Genomic DNA, 14,282 nt, shown 5'->3' on the forward strand with positions numbered 1-14,282 from the left:
AGCATGGATTTCTTCTCCGGCGTCGGCAGCAGCCGCAAGGGCAAAGCCCCCGCCCGCCATTCCCCCTCCCTCCCCGCCCTCCCCGTGCCGGCGCGCGCCCCCCGGCAGAGGCAGCGCATCAGCGTGCCGGTGCACCAGGCCGAGTGGCACTGGCACCACCGCTTCCCTCTGCCGTACCCGGACGTGACGCTGCCACACGACTGGCATTTGGATCCGGAAAGGATCCCAGTGCCGCCGGCGCCGCGGACGGCCAGGGCCCATGCAAAGGAGGTGCGGCGCCGGCGGGCGTTGCTGAGCGAGGAGCAGCGCGCCGACCCGCGCTTCGCCATCGACTCGCTCAACTGGGCTCGATGGTTCGCCATCGAGCACGAGGAGGCGAGGCGACGCGGCGTCCACGGCGTCGACCACAGCCTGCCGCCGCCCGCGCTCGTCGTCTGCGACGAGGATCAGGAGGCCGAGGCCGCCTACCAGGCGACCATCAAGGAGAGCGAGGAGGAGGAGCGGTGGAGGGAGGCGGACGAGGCGGTTTTCGAGGCTGCCATGACGGAGGCCATGGCCCTCTCCGTGGCGGGCGACTGCGTCGTGCCGCCGGTGGCCCCGCCGTCCCCGCCCAAAACCGAGCCGGAGGAGCCGGCCTACATCGAGCGCTACTCCTAGACCGGAGTAGTCCGCGAGTGGGTCAGCGCTCCGCCGATCTGGCTCGAGGCGACGGAGAAGCAGGAGGCGGCCTACCTCGATCACTGGCGTCGCGTTCGGCTTGCCGAGGACCGCCGGGAGGGCCAGCGCCTGCAGATGCTCAAGCGCGAGGCCGAAGAGGAGGCGCGCCAGGCCTAGGCAGCGGCGGCGCAGGCAGCGGCGGCAAAGCCCGACATCACCGCCGTCTGGAACACGACGTTCCCCTGGGTCGGCCATGCGCCGACGTTGATCGACCTCACCGGTCCCGACGTAGACGCCGCCGCCGACGAGGACGCCTAGGGCAGCGCGTCGTCTAGTTTTTAGCATTTTAATTAATGTAATGTGGACTTTCGCCGGCCTTCGTGGCCGGCTTTTATGTTTAATTAAATGCATGTATTTATTGTCGAAATGCTTGCAATACTTTTTTTGACGCGCCGATGAAATGGGTCGGGCCAGCGTTGGGCGCTCGCGCCGACCCAAACACAGCGCCAGACGTTTGTGTCCGCCGGGCCGACCCAAACGGACAAAAAGTTGCTCTTAGTCTAACCACCATGATTGCCATCTGGGTAGATAACAAGTGGCAGAAAAAGAAACGTGATCCAGTTGTAGCCAAGGGCCAAAGGCAGAGAACAGTGGGGGTGCGGTGTCCCGACGCTCGCAGAGTGGCCGGGTCGCCGTCCCAACCCCGGCAGCCGGCGTCCGTCCGTTCGTCCATCCATGCATGGCGTCGGGATGGCCGATGTGGCCGCCACTAGCTAGGCCATCACCAATGATCTCGGTCGTGAGTGGCGGTTTTAGGCCAGCGCCGGAGCGCAGCGGAGCACGTGTTGCCGGGCAATTTGCGCCGTGCCCTGTGCTAGGCACGCACACCGGCCAACCCTCCCCGTCAACGGTTCTTTGCTTAGCTTCCGGTGGACATGGTCCTGTGTTCACCGATGAACCCTCAAAGAAGCACGCATGCATTGAACCAAGACGGTTTCATTCTCTATGTGAACACCGTGGACTATGGGATGCGCTAGTATACAGGTGACCAAGTGTACGTCGGTCCTTGGGATCGATCACAAAGCTACTCCTGCCGCAGGCGGGCATGTGCATGCGTACGGCGCCTATGTTATCCGGATCCACTTTTGGTTTTGGTTTGGTTTGACACACGTACCTGACGTGGCGGACCACGCTACACATGGGTCTGGTGACTCTGGTCGGTCTCACTCTCACTCTCACCTCACGTTGCTCCTACTCTATGCTACGTGGGCGCCACGCGCGAGGCTACTTTTCTTCTTTCTCCAGTTGTCCGTCCCTTCGATCATCGGCGTTTTGTTTGTCTTCTGCTCCGGCCTTTGGCCGTGGAATCTCTCTCGTGCCCCTCTTTCAGGTGACAGCATATGATCATTTCCACGTCCGATAGAACGGTTCACTACACTTAAGATGCATGCCAGTCGCATGCACTGTGACTAGGAGCAGTGCAAAGTGATAGTAAAATTGTAATGTCCGCATCTCCGCTTGAAGTTGCAGCATTATTGATTATACAAAAATAAGAAAAGAAAGAGTCATAGGTTTACGGGAATGCTAATTTTCATCCGGATGAAATCTTTTGGCTTTCATCCGTTTTGTGAGCCGTCCGTTCTCTGTTCCGAGATTTGTGTTTTCATTTTTTTTTTCTTGTCCTATCAGTTGATTTGTTTTCTTATCGGGCCCGCTCAATTTCCGGGGAGACCTGTTTGCGTTTTCTCTCGCTTCGGCCCCGCGTCGTGCCTCTGTCCCATCAACTCCCGTGTCGAGAGAGACAGAGAGAAAGAGATCCATGGCGACTGAGCTGCCCTGTCCGCTTGATTCAGAAGGGTGGTTGTCAGGCGTCCGGCGCTCTTCCTCCGGCTGCCCCGCCACCTCCTTCTCCTTCGCCTTTTCCCCCGCCAGAGGTCTGCAACATCTCTCGGTTCCGCCCCATCGCCGGCCCCATTTTTCTCCGCCCGGCGTTTCTGTGCGTCGTATTCGGTATGTAGCTTGATCCTCAAGTCTGATTTGGTAGTGTGTAGGGATTTGTCAGTCAGATCTGCTACTTATCCCCCTTTGGATCTCGCATGTGGTAATCCCCCGCAGCTATTTTGATGCAGATGCCTTGTTGCGTTTGTTAGTGGTATTGAATCTCATCTGTCTTGTGTGCTATGTTAGGGATTACCTTGTAGGTTTTATTTGATCTGTTTCAGTTAGTAGTTGGAATTCTGGTGGTTGTCGTGGGCAGCTGCTAATTTCGTATATGCTGGATCGTGTTTCAGTGACTTTAGTGCCCTGCTCACCTTGGATTCTCTAGTGTTTTTGTTTGTGGCTATAGGTTATATATCCCCTGGGTCGTTTGTTGATGTAGGTTTATATGTAGTGTTTTTTGCGATTTTGCTTGTATAGCTAGTCAACAAGCTTATGTTGTCGTATGTAGTGTGTTTCGCTTGCAGACTTCAGCTCTGTTCTTTGTGTTTCTGTGAGACAGAATGTCCTTTTCATTTTTCAGCTATGTAAATGTCTGATTGCTCTACTAGAAATCCCTGTTTTCTTAGTGGATTTACAGTGTGTTTTCTTACTGTTTAACACTGTAATTCTCAGTGGATTTACAGTGTAATTTCTTAGCAGATTTACACTGTAATTTTAAGTGAATTTACACTGTATTTTTTAGTGAATTTACACTGTAATTTTCAGTGGATTTATATTGTATGTTTATTGGATTTATACTGTAATTTGCAGTGGATCTACACTGTAGTTCTTAGTGAATTTACTCTGTAGTTTTTAGTTGATCTTTCATTGTAATCCTATAAGAATTACACTATATCTCTTGATTTTTACAGTGTAATTCTTAGTGGAGTTACACTGTAATCCTTAGTGTCTTTATAGTGACTATTAGTTTTTCTTGGATTTACCTTGTATTTGCACTGTTAACTCTTGATTTTTACAGTGTAATTTTCAGTGTATTTACTCTGTAATTCTTAGTGTATTTTGGCTAGGGTCTGTTAGTGGGTTTTTACCCTTGTAATCTGCATTTGACTAGGGACTATTATGTGGATTATTCATGTATTATCTTTAGTGGATTTTATAGTGTAATTCTTATTGGATTTTATAGTGTAATTCTCAGTGGGCTTACAGACACTGTAATATTTCAGTGGATTCTACCCTTAGTGAATTTGACTAGGGCTGTTAGTTGGTTTTTACCCTTGTACTCTGCAGTTGAGTAGGGTCTATTATGTGGATTTTTTGGTCTGAGCATTTTTCAGGTAGCCAATCTCTGTCTTGTTTAATTTACTTTCATGCATTTGGTTGTTTCTTTATTTTATTTTTTACCCTGATGTCATTTTGGTTTTGCTGTGTAGGTTGCAAAAGTCTCTTGCTCTTGAATCTACGAAGAAAGCATCAAATGATTCGTCAGTTAGTAAATCTGCTGGTAATGTTTTGTCAAACGAGGGTACAAAGGATGGTCCAAATTTGGTTTCTTGTGTGTACTATGTAGTATCAGTGCTTAGTTTTTTTAGTTCAGTGTGATCTTCATAGTAATTACATTTAAAAGATCATGTAATTCTAAGTTCAAGTGGCAGTAATTTGTTGTTTTATACAGTTCCAAAGTTTGTATCATAGTTTCATTTTGGATTCTGAGCAGGAACAAATTGGTTTCTCTATATAATACACTGTATTTTACACTGTAGTTCCAGTGGTCTAGCACTAGAATTACAATTTGCTTACACTGTAATTCCAGTGGTCTAGCGATGTAATTTAAAATGTAATTACAAAGGATTTTTCACCCTGGTCCACTACTGTGATTTCTATTTCTTACCATTGAAATTTTAATGGTCTAGTACTGTAATTATAGTTTGTCTGCCACTGTAAATTCCTTATATGCCAGTGTAATTTAGTTTGACAGGTTCTTTTTCTGCTCCTCTGTAACCAGTGTAAAAACACTTGTTAGATTTTGCTATTGTGTATGATCTGCTCATCTGTGTATGTTGTACTCCCTCTGTAAAGAAATATAAAGGCGTTTAGATCACTACTTTAGTGATCTAAACGCTCTTATATTTCATTATGGAGAGAGTAACATTCAGTGCACTAGTGAATGCTAGTTCTTATTGCTTTTTCTGGTGATCTCTGGATTTTAAGTTTATAACGAGAGTGCTCTGTGGATTGTGATCTGCTCTTTTGCTTTGGTAGCAACCTGTAGCTGCTCAAAGTAGAACAATATTTTTTGCATTAGCTCCGATTTTTTTTGCAGGATTTCTTTCCCTGTCATCTTATATGTAAATTTCACAGTGATAGTACCTTGTACATCATTTGCGCTTGAAGTAGTTGAGTAAAAGTGTATGCCCGACTCTGTTATTTTGTCAAGAATCAAGTTAGAAAAGGATAATTGAATATGTTTGTTCATTTTTTCAGTTTCTAATGCTACAATAAAGTCATACATTAAGGAAATCAGCTTGGTCATGTTCGAGTTACAGCTCCTCCACTTTCATGCTAGATTCCATTCCCTTTGATCCCATTGCAGGCACCTGTGCATATTATTTAAAAAAAGTATAAGTAGTGAATCGTTATTGAATAAACAAGAACTATCTACATTGTTTGTGCCAATAGTATTAGTGCGTAGCCTGATATTTTTCCAGTTTTTTTTATCTGATCATTGTCCTAATTCATATGTAATGATCATTTTAGTTTCAGTGTGTACTCATTCAAAATTACAAGTAAAAGGTCATAGCATTTCGAGCTTCAAGTACAAATAAAAGGTATTTGTATACAATTCCAAAGTTTATAAAATTCTGTCATAGATTCATTGCTTTTCTTCAGGAGTAAATTTGTAAACTCATCATAGTTTCTGATTAGTGTACATTTCTTTGTGAGTGCAAAAGTATCTGAAAATATAGTCATAGCTTTCTGAAAATACATTATTCCTAGACTTTTTTGTTCAAGCTTTTTTTTCCTAAATGATTTCATATCTTCCTGAACATGCTCCCCTTAATCCTTTTTTCTTTTGACCATGTGTTGTAAATGAATTCATAAACTTGCAAGTAGTTTCTCTGTTCCTGTCTCCCTAGACTACTTTGGTCTAGTATTCTTCCTGGTTCTGGTGTTCTTTTTGTGACACATAAGTACAGTTCCAGAGCTCAACTTTTGGTCCCTGCAGCAAGTAAGTGAGGATTTCAACTGTGTTATATTTTCTTACAGTTTTAGTAAGTTTTTTTTCATGATTATCCTGCCTATGATCTTAGATTTGGTTTGTAAATCTGATGTGTTTCTTCAGCTATGTAATGATCCACACACTGTTGTTTCTTTCAGATGTACACGTTCACGAGAGAGATCTATTTTACTCATGCTAGATGTATGGCGAATTCAAAAGAAGGGGATGTTTACCTGTGAATCCTTTGCTTCTTCAGCCATGTTCTTCTTCAAGCTTGTGTCCCAGAACATGGAGGAAACGCCATCACTTCGTTGCTTTTCTGTCCGGGTTAGAGAAGGAGGGGGCGGACCCGTTAAGTTTCTGTTTGATATATGTGGTTTGTTTAAACGAGTGAGACAGGAAAAGGTACATACAGGGGACAAGGTACAGAAGGCAGTTGTGGCATTACTAGTTAGCTGAAAAATCCGGCTGAAACCCAATTGGTTTTCAGCCGGATGTTAATTAGACAGTCCCTAGGTTTATTAGTCCAGACCGACCGGTCACACCTAATTTGGAAGGTGACATGTGCCCAGTTGTAGCAAAAAAAAAGAGGCACGAAGAAGGTAGAAGGAATGAGGCTAGCAATGAAAACATGAGGCTAGCAATGAAAACATGCCACAAGAAAGTGATACTCCCACTTAGCATGAGCTTCATTATGAATCATATCCTCCACCTAAGCCACTTTTGGAGTACGAGCCAATCCCAGACCCTATAAAAACGCAGCACCAACACCCAGCTCTTACCTCCTACCTAGTTCCCACTCCACACAGAGACCTCCCTGCTCTCATCTCATCCTCCTATCCCACAGTGAACCAACGAGGAAAATGCCGCGCCACCTGCTCCAGCAGTCCGTCGACCGCCTCGCCGCCTTGGCCGCGCCTCCGGCGGCCGCCATGGCGCGCGGCGGGACGAGCGTGCACACGGACACGCTGCTCATCCTGGCGGCGGTGCTCTGCTTCCTGCTCTGCGTGGTCGGGCTGGCCATGGTGGCCCGGTGCTCCCGCCTGTGCAACCCCTCCGCCTTCTCCGTCGACGCGCCGGGGGCAGTCGCGGCGCCGTGCAAGGGGATCAAGAAGAAGGCGCTGCAAGCGCTGCCCACGGTGTCCTGGCGGCCAGAGCAGAGGAACGAGGAGGAGGGGGAGCGGCCGGAGTGCGCCATCTGCCTGGCGGAGTTCGCGGGCGGCGACGAGGTGCGCGTGCTCCCGACGTGCGGCCACGGCTTCCACGCCGCCTGCGTCGACGTCTGGCTCCTGTCCAACTCCACCTGCCCCTCCTGCCGCCGCGCCCTCGTCGCGGCCGCTCAATCGCCGGCGGTCACCGAGTCTCCCCCTCCTCAAACGTGCTGTGAGCGCGCTGACGCCGTCGCGGCTGCACAGGCCTCGGTCGTATGGTAGTATGCAGTATGCTCGCAACGTACATGCATATACGACATACGCACGTATATGGTCGCTCACGTACACACGTAGAAAATGCAAATTGTACAGCGTGCGACGATGCATCAGTTGGTTAGTGTCTGTAACATGTTCGTCGATGTGTAAATACTTGTACATCAACTCCAGTTAATTTAAGGGGGTTTACGATCTCTAACAAATGCCGGTCAAAGGCTAAAAAAAAGAATATGCAGACGTGTGTGCTGTTGCATATATAAAGCGCATGTAGAAACCCTACGCTTTAACTAAAATATCATCGTCAGCCGTCACCAAGATGCATGCATGCCGATCTATCGCTTTGCCGCAAGAGGGGTGGGCGTGGGTAAAGCAAAGCATGGTCAAGTGGAGGGAGGCGTCGATCACGCACGGCGGCGGCGAGGCGGTCGTGCTCACCCTCGTCGTGTCCCGTCGCGTCGCGTGGTGGCCGGCATCCGGCAAAGGTGGTGGCGCTGGGCGCGCGGGATATATTAGGCCGCGTTGTGATGTGACGCGATATGCCGATGCGTGGAGTAGGTACGCCGGGCTGCACGGACGCGTGTGCGTACGGATGGAGGACCATCGCCATGAATGAGTGCTCTCATGCCGTTCATGGCCATCCGTCGACGGTCGGGCCCACCTACGAATGATGAGTGAGTGAAGTCTGAAATAAACCCTGAGGTTGTAGAAGCCGACGTAAATGAACCCTCACCTCTAAATCCCTGAAGTTTGTACCCCGTATTTACAGATCCCAGCCAATTCACACCTTGTATGAGTAAAATCCTGTTTGCTGAAATAGGAAAGGCGCAATCCCAGCCGGATTCATTTTTACTGTCGCTTACTGCATGGGCCCATCTGTCATATGCATCTCCTCGCCCAATCTCCTCAATACCAACTGCAAGGAGGCGCGGCTGCACTAGAGTTCAAGGTGTTCGATCTGCTCCCAGAAAATGACCTACTTTCCTTGGGCACCGTTCTGAGCACCATGGCCGTGCACAGCCGATGGATCGATTCTAGCCGCCGGCTAATCGATGTGTTCAAGTACACAAAAGAAACAAACGGACGTCGAGAAAAAAGGCGAAGCTCGTACTCGGCCTTTGACGCCTCCTCCGACTTGACGTGCCCGTGCGGCATCGTCAGTAGCTGTCAGAAGACCCCTGCAACGTCCAGGAAGCAGCCACCGTGAGCGCGAGAAGCTGCTTCTCATCCGGCCCGTCCGCGCGCCTCTGAAGCTCCTCATCCGGCCCGTCCAGTTCGTGGACGGCGTCGACAACTGCGGTGGCGTGGGTACCGCCGGCGGTGTCATGAGCGGCTTGGTTGTCCCTGAACTTCGTGAGGCGTGAGGCGTGGTCGGTGAAGTGGGCCTAGACCACCAAACGCCGTCGTACTGCTAGTGCCACTCGCCGGCACAGCGCCGCGTACTGCCGCGGCTGGAGATGCTCCCCGCCACAAGCAGCCGCTGCCCTCGCTGGCCAACACCATGTACTGCTGCAGCTGCACGCCGCCGCATACTGCTACTGCTTTGTGCTCTCGCCGCCAATGCCCACATAGGAAGAGCAAATTCTCACCGTTGTACCTTGTGTTGTGCTCTCGCGCCGCATATTTGCTACTGCTTGTGCTCATGTCGTCCTTGTTGTGCTATGTGCAAAATAATCAGCATGGGCGCATGGCCCGCCCGTTCTCCAGCACGAGGTTGGCTCGTACAAGAACGGCGCCATATATATTGCCTGTCTGACTCTACGTCTGGGGTCGTCGTCCGGTGGCTGCCATCTTGTGCTGCTCTCCTCTGCTCAAGCTAGTCATGGTGAGATGGGAACTAGGAAAAATGGCTATGATGTGTTGACCCACACCACAGTGAGAGAAGCGAGTACCCGGCCAGGATTATGTTTTTCCCGGTCTATCAAACATATCTAAGGTTCGGATAAACCGGGATGGGAAAGGTTAGGGTACAGATTTCAGGGATTTGGAGGTGAGGGTTCATTTGCGTCGACCTCTACAACCTTAAGGTTCATTTCAGACTTCACTCATGATGAGTTGATGACCGAACCCATGCAAGCAAATGCAACAACGGATGGACGTGCGGGCAACCAACGCAACGACCCATTTGGTCCGCTAGCGCCCGTTTGTGTTGTTCTGTGTCCGTGCAGATTCATTTATTAGAGCATCTTCATCAGCAGCAGCAAAAACCACGCGAACGGCAAAATGCGATTCTAATGTGCGCGGGATCATTTCGCGCGCTCCATCAGTGGCGGAAAACTCAGACGCGCGGAAAACGACTGCGCGTGCGTGAAAAAGCGGAAGGTCGCGTGCGTTATATTTGGTGCACCGTTTCCGGCGCGTCTATAAATTGCTGCGCTCGCCACGCGGCCTCCCATCGCTATCTACGTCGTCACGCGCTTTTTTCCCGCTTCCTCTGCCGCTTCCTCACCCTGCCACCGACACGCCACCACCGCGCCACCAGGCCGGCGCGCCGTCGATATTTACGCTACCGCAGCGTCCGCGAGCGCCCCTCCGGTGCCTTCTACGCTAAGATTCGGTCCGGAGACGCCCGCCTCGGCCTCGGCACATTCGAGAACGCGCACGAGGCCGCCCGCATGTACGACGCGGCGGCGTGGCGCCTCGGGAGGCCTCGCCCACAGATATGAACTTCCACCATGTCTGGACGTGCGAGCAGGCACAGGCCGTCGCCCCTCCGCCGCGGCTAATAACTGACGCCGGCCGTCGGCGGCGGCAACGCCGCCTCCTCATCGCTGAGGTGGAGGAGCAAGCCATGGCGGAGTGGCGCCAGCGCCATTCGGAGGACGTCGCCAACGTGAACGCCTTCTGGGTGCAGATGAGGGCAAGGCGGCGCCAAACGGACGGACAGGCGTCATTGGAAGGCACTGGCGATATTGCAGTGCGATCTGGGAGCGGCATCATTCTTCTCTAGCAATGATGAGCGGTTAGAAGACGCGTGGCTTGATACATCGGACAACACAAGCGAGGAGGAGGACAACGATTCGGAGTAGTTTCTAGTTTCATTGTCGTTTTTACCTATCTATGCTAGATGAACTATCTATGTATTGCTTTTTTTATGTATGCTTATGGTTTTTTATTTGTTTTGAGTGCATAGCGTAGTTTTTTTGTAGCGCCTATTGGAGCGGCTCGCGCGCGTTATAATTTGCAGCGACCGCTGAAGCAAGTGCTCCTCGCCGCGCAAAAACTCACGAACAACGCGCTGCAAACGCTTTTTAGCGTGGCGCGTGGTTGTTGGAGATAATCTTACAATACAAATTTGTCTTATATTTGGATCGAAGACGAAAACAAAGTAGACATTTTCTGTGTCCTCTTTGTCTGCCTCCATCCGCTGCATGCGAGGCATGGCTATATGTGGTAGACCCATTTCTCTCTCTTTCTCTCTCCCCGCTGGTCCACCCACCCACGCACCACATCCCGCCTCTGTTTCTCTCTGCCACTCGTCCCTGTCGGCGCCCGTCGTGCGCAGACGCTTATATGTGCCGACGCTCGTTCCTGCCGGCGCCCAGCCACTGCGAGCTTCACTGGCTGCTCCGTGTGTGGCAAAATGTCAGGGTGGGCATGTCAAAAAAGGGCCGGCTACCGTTGGGCGCACTGATAATCCAAACCAAAAAGTGACCAGTTCGTCCGTTAGGCCGATCGAAACAGACGAAACACGGGTAAAATGAGCGTCCGTTTGAATCGATGCGTTGAAGTTGCTCTTAATCTCCTCGTCAAAACGCGCTCCATACCTACCTTCATCATCGATCCACGTCGGCCGCTAGAAGAGCTGGTGGATCGAGCAGCGATTAGGGCCTTCTCCGATTACGGCGGATTGCGGCGGTGATCAAGCAGCCACCAATCAGGCGGGTGCTGACAATGTGAGAGGGAGGTAGGGTTTATAGTAGTAGTAGTAGTATACAATTTTGTAATGGGTCTAGTAGGCACTGCGCTTAACAAATCGTCTTATCATCTCCTTTTCACAGACGCATTGCTTTGTAGCAGTAGCATCTGACCACCCAGCCATGCGAAGTGCAACGCGGGACGGGGCACCAAGTTTCCCTAGGAATCGATTCGAATGTTCCTTGACCTCTCGCGCCCCGTACCCTCGAAGTACTATTTAGACTCCGGCCACCGCCGGCGGCAGCACCGATCAATCCACGTCGATCGTCCGGTAAACTAAAGAGCAGGCTTTGCTGGCTAAGCAGTCAGCAGGAACGTATTAAGCCAATCATGCCGGCGTCTGACCGTGTAAGGGTTAGATAGATATACAATCTTATCTTGCGCCCTGGGTGGGTGTGGTGCTCGATCGAGTAGACAATTCTCTTTTACGCTTTGCTTTGCCAATTTGCCCGCCTTTGGATCCCGTTGGTTAGTTCTAACCACACATGATTGCCGATTGAGATCCAGATAACAAGTGGCCGGGGGAAAGGAGCTTAAAGAAAGAAAACGTGATCGGTGATCCAGTTAAAAGCCAGAGGGCAAAGGTGGCAGCTGGGAGCTGGGGGGAGGTGTCCCAACTCGCGCGGAGTGGCCGGGTCGCCGTCCCAACCCCGGCAGCCGGAGTCCGTCCGTCAATGGCGTCGGGACGGGGCCGCCACTAGCTAGGGCATCACCAATCATCTCGGTCGTGAGTGGCGGTTTTAGGCCAGCGCCGGAGCGCAGCGCAGCGGAGCACGTGTTGCCGGGCAATTTGCGCCGTGCCGTGTGCTACGCACGCACGCCGGCCAATCCTCCCCGTCAAGGGCTCTTTGCATGGCATGTCTTGTATTCTCCAATGAAGTTGCACAGAAGCATGCATGCATGCATGCATTGAACCAAGACGGTTTCTCTATCTATGTGAACACCGTGGACTATAGTCTATAGTACAGACGCGCTGGTACAGATGACCACTGACAAAGTGTACCTTGGTCCTTGGGATCGGACACGAGCTGCTCCTGGCATGTGATGTGCGGAAGGCGCCTATGGTTATCCGGATCTCTGGGTTTTGGTTTGGTTTTGACACACGAACCTGACGTGGCGGGACACCCTACACATGGGTCTGCTGACTCTGGTCGGTCTCGTCTCACGTTGCTCCTACTCTATGCTACGTGGGCGCCACGCGCAAGGCTATTTTCTTCTTTCTCCAATGCCAATTGTCCCTTCGATCATCGGCGTTTTGTTTGTCTTCTGCTCATGCTTTTGGCCGTGGAATCTCTCTCGTGCCCCCCTCCTTCACACGACAGCATATGCTCATTTGCACGTCCGATAGATCGGTTCACTACGTTTGAGATGCATGGCTGCAGCATGCACCGTGACTAGCAACAGTAAAATTGTAGTAATGTCTGCATCTTCGCCTGGAGTTGCACCACCTTCCCTTTCTTAATGCACGTTGCAGCATTATTGTGCCAATAATATTAAGAAGAAGGAAAAGACCGGAAGTGGCACAGGTTAATTTGTCCAGACCGACAGGTCGCACCTAATTGGGAATGTGACATGTGCCCAGTTGTGGCAAAAAAAGAGCCAGGCCATGGAATGAAAAAGGCAGAGAGAATGTGGCTTGCAATGAAAACATGCCATGCCACCAGAATTTTCAAGGTAGGAGAATGCATGGTTCATTCGAAAGTGATACTCCCACTTAGCATGAGCCTCATTATGAATCATATCCCTCCACCTGATGAAGCCACTTGGAGTATTATGAGCTAATCCCAGACCCTATAAAAACGCAGCACCCAGCACGCAACTCCTCCCTCCTCCACTCCAGCGCTCCTCCCTCCCTGCTCACATCTCAGACTTCCTGCCCCACAGAGAAGAGAACCAACGAGAAAAATGCCGCGCCACCTGCTGCAGCAGTCCGTCGACCGGCTCGCCGCACTGGCCGCGCCTCCGGCAGCCGCCATGGCGCACGGCGGGACGAGCGTGCACACGGACACGCTGCTCATCCTGGCGGCGGTGCTCTGCTTCCTGCTCTGCGTGGTCGGGCTCGCCATGGTGGCCCGCTGCTCCCGCCTGTGCAACCCCTCCGCCTTCTCCGTCGACGCGCCGGGGGCAGTGGCGGCGCCGTGCAAGGGGATCAAGAAGAAGGCGCTGCAAGCGCTGCCCACCGTGTCGTGGCGGCCGGAGCAGGGCGACCAGGAGGAGGCGGGGGAAAAGCCGGAGTGCGCCATCTGCCTGGCGGAGTTCGCGCCCGGCGACGAGGTGCGCGTGCTCCCGACGTGCGGCCACGGCTTCCACGCCGCCTGCGTCGACGTCTGGCTGCTCTCCAGCTCCACCTGCCCATCCTGCCGCCGCGCCCTCGTCGTGTCGCCGGCGCCGTCGGCCACCGAGCCGCCCCCTCCCCAAACATGTTGCGAGCGCGCCGACGTCCTTGCGGCGCTGGCCTCGGCCGCCGTCTCTGGCCCCGGCCGTTGCCGGCCGTCGGCACAGTAGCGTCTCCGCCGCAGCAACTTAATTAGTATGCTCGCGACGTGCATACGACACACACACGTCACACGTATATAGCCGCTCTTTGTCAATAGATCTTGGCCAGCAGGTAGTACGTACTACGTACGTACAAAATGCAACTGTACAGTGTGCGAGATGGCGCATCTCACTTGATTTGTGTTGGCAGCATTTTCATCCATCTGGAAATACTTTCAAACCACCTTCTTTTTTCGACGATACTTTCATATCAATTACTTTTTTTTCCAATTGGGATTGCTGGATGTGCAAACCGCACAGGTTGGGGTGGACGTGCTCTCTTTTCGGCACCATATCAATTTCATCAGCTAAACAAAAGAGCGGAAATTCAGAAAGTGAAAAGGGAATATACTACAGACGTGGGTGCTGTAGGTCGTGGCATGCATAAAAGCGCGCGTACGGCAGCTACGGTTTAGGTAAAGATCATCGTCGTCACTCATCACCCAGATGTGTACATGTAGACCGTGTTGAAATATCTCATGTAGGCCTATGGGCCGGCGCATATACTTTTGTTATAGGGTTAGTTAATTAAAGATATACTAGTATCTAGTTTAAACTCTCATCTTTATCTATTCTCTCTTGTACTTCAA

The 14,282-nt window shown here is 51.4% G+C and overlaps 3 protein-coding genes across 4 annotated transcripts; all 3 read left to right on the forward strand.

Annotated features, from left to right (window-relative positions):
• Window positions 1-2,447: 2,447 nt before the first annotated feature.
• LOC119297886 lies at window positions 2,448-6,316 on the forward strand. Of its 2 annotated transcripts, XR_005145751.1 has the most exons (4): window positions 2,448-2,667; window positions 4,029-4,099; window positions 5,359-5,423; window positions 5,974-6,316. XR_005145751.1 is itself a non-coding variant. In XM_037575497.1 (3 exons), exons 1-3 carry the CDS (start codon window positions 2,477-2,479, stop codon window positions 6,012-6,014), a joined length of 303 nt encoding a protein of 100 aa, XP_037431394.1. In that variant the 5' UTR covers window positions 2,448-2,476; the 3' UTR covers window positions 6,015-6,316. The 2 variants fall into 2 exon arrangements, 1 of the variants encoding a protein (XP_037431394.1); XM_037575497.1 differs by lacking the exon at window positions 5,359-5,423.
• Window positions 6,317-6,613: 297 nt separating this feature from the next.
• LOC119297887 (RING-H2 finger protein ATL80-like) lies at window positions 6,614-7,460 on the forward strand. Its single transcript, XM_037575498.1, has one exon. The coding sequence runs from the start codon at window positions 6,679-6,681 to the stop codon at window positions 7,246-7,248; it is 570 nt and encodes a 189-aa protein (XP_037431395.1). The 5' UTR covers window positions 6,614-6,678; the 3' UTR covers window positions 7,249-7,460.
• Window positions 7,461-12,993: 5,533 nt separating this feature from the next.
• Window positions 12,994-13,890, forward strand: LOC119302842 (RING-H2 finger protein ATL8-like). The gene has a single exon (XM_037579881.1). It carries the CDS (start codon window positions 13,063-13,065, stop codon window positions 13,660-13,662), a length of 600 nt encoding a protein of 199 aa, XP_037435778.1. The 5' UTR covers window positions 12,994-13,062; the 3' UTR covers window positions 13,663-13,890.
• Window positions 13,891-14,282: the final 392 nt, after the last annotated feature.

This window comes from Triticum dicoccoides, chromosome 5A (genome assembly GCF_002162155.2).
Source record: "Triticum dicoccoides isolate Atlit2015 ecotype Zavitan chromosome 5A, WEW_v2.0, whole genome shotgun sequence".
NCBI lineage: Eukaryota > Viridiplantae > Streptophyta > Magnoliopsida > Poales > Poaceae > Triticum > Triticum dicoccoides.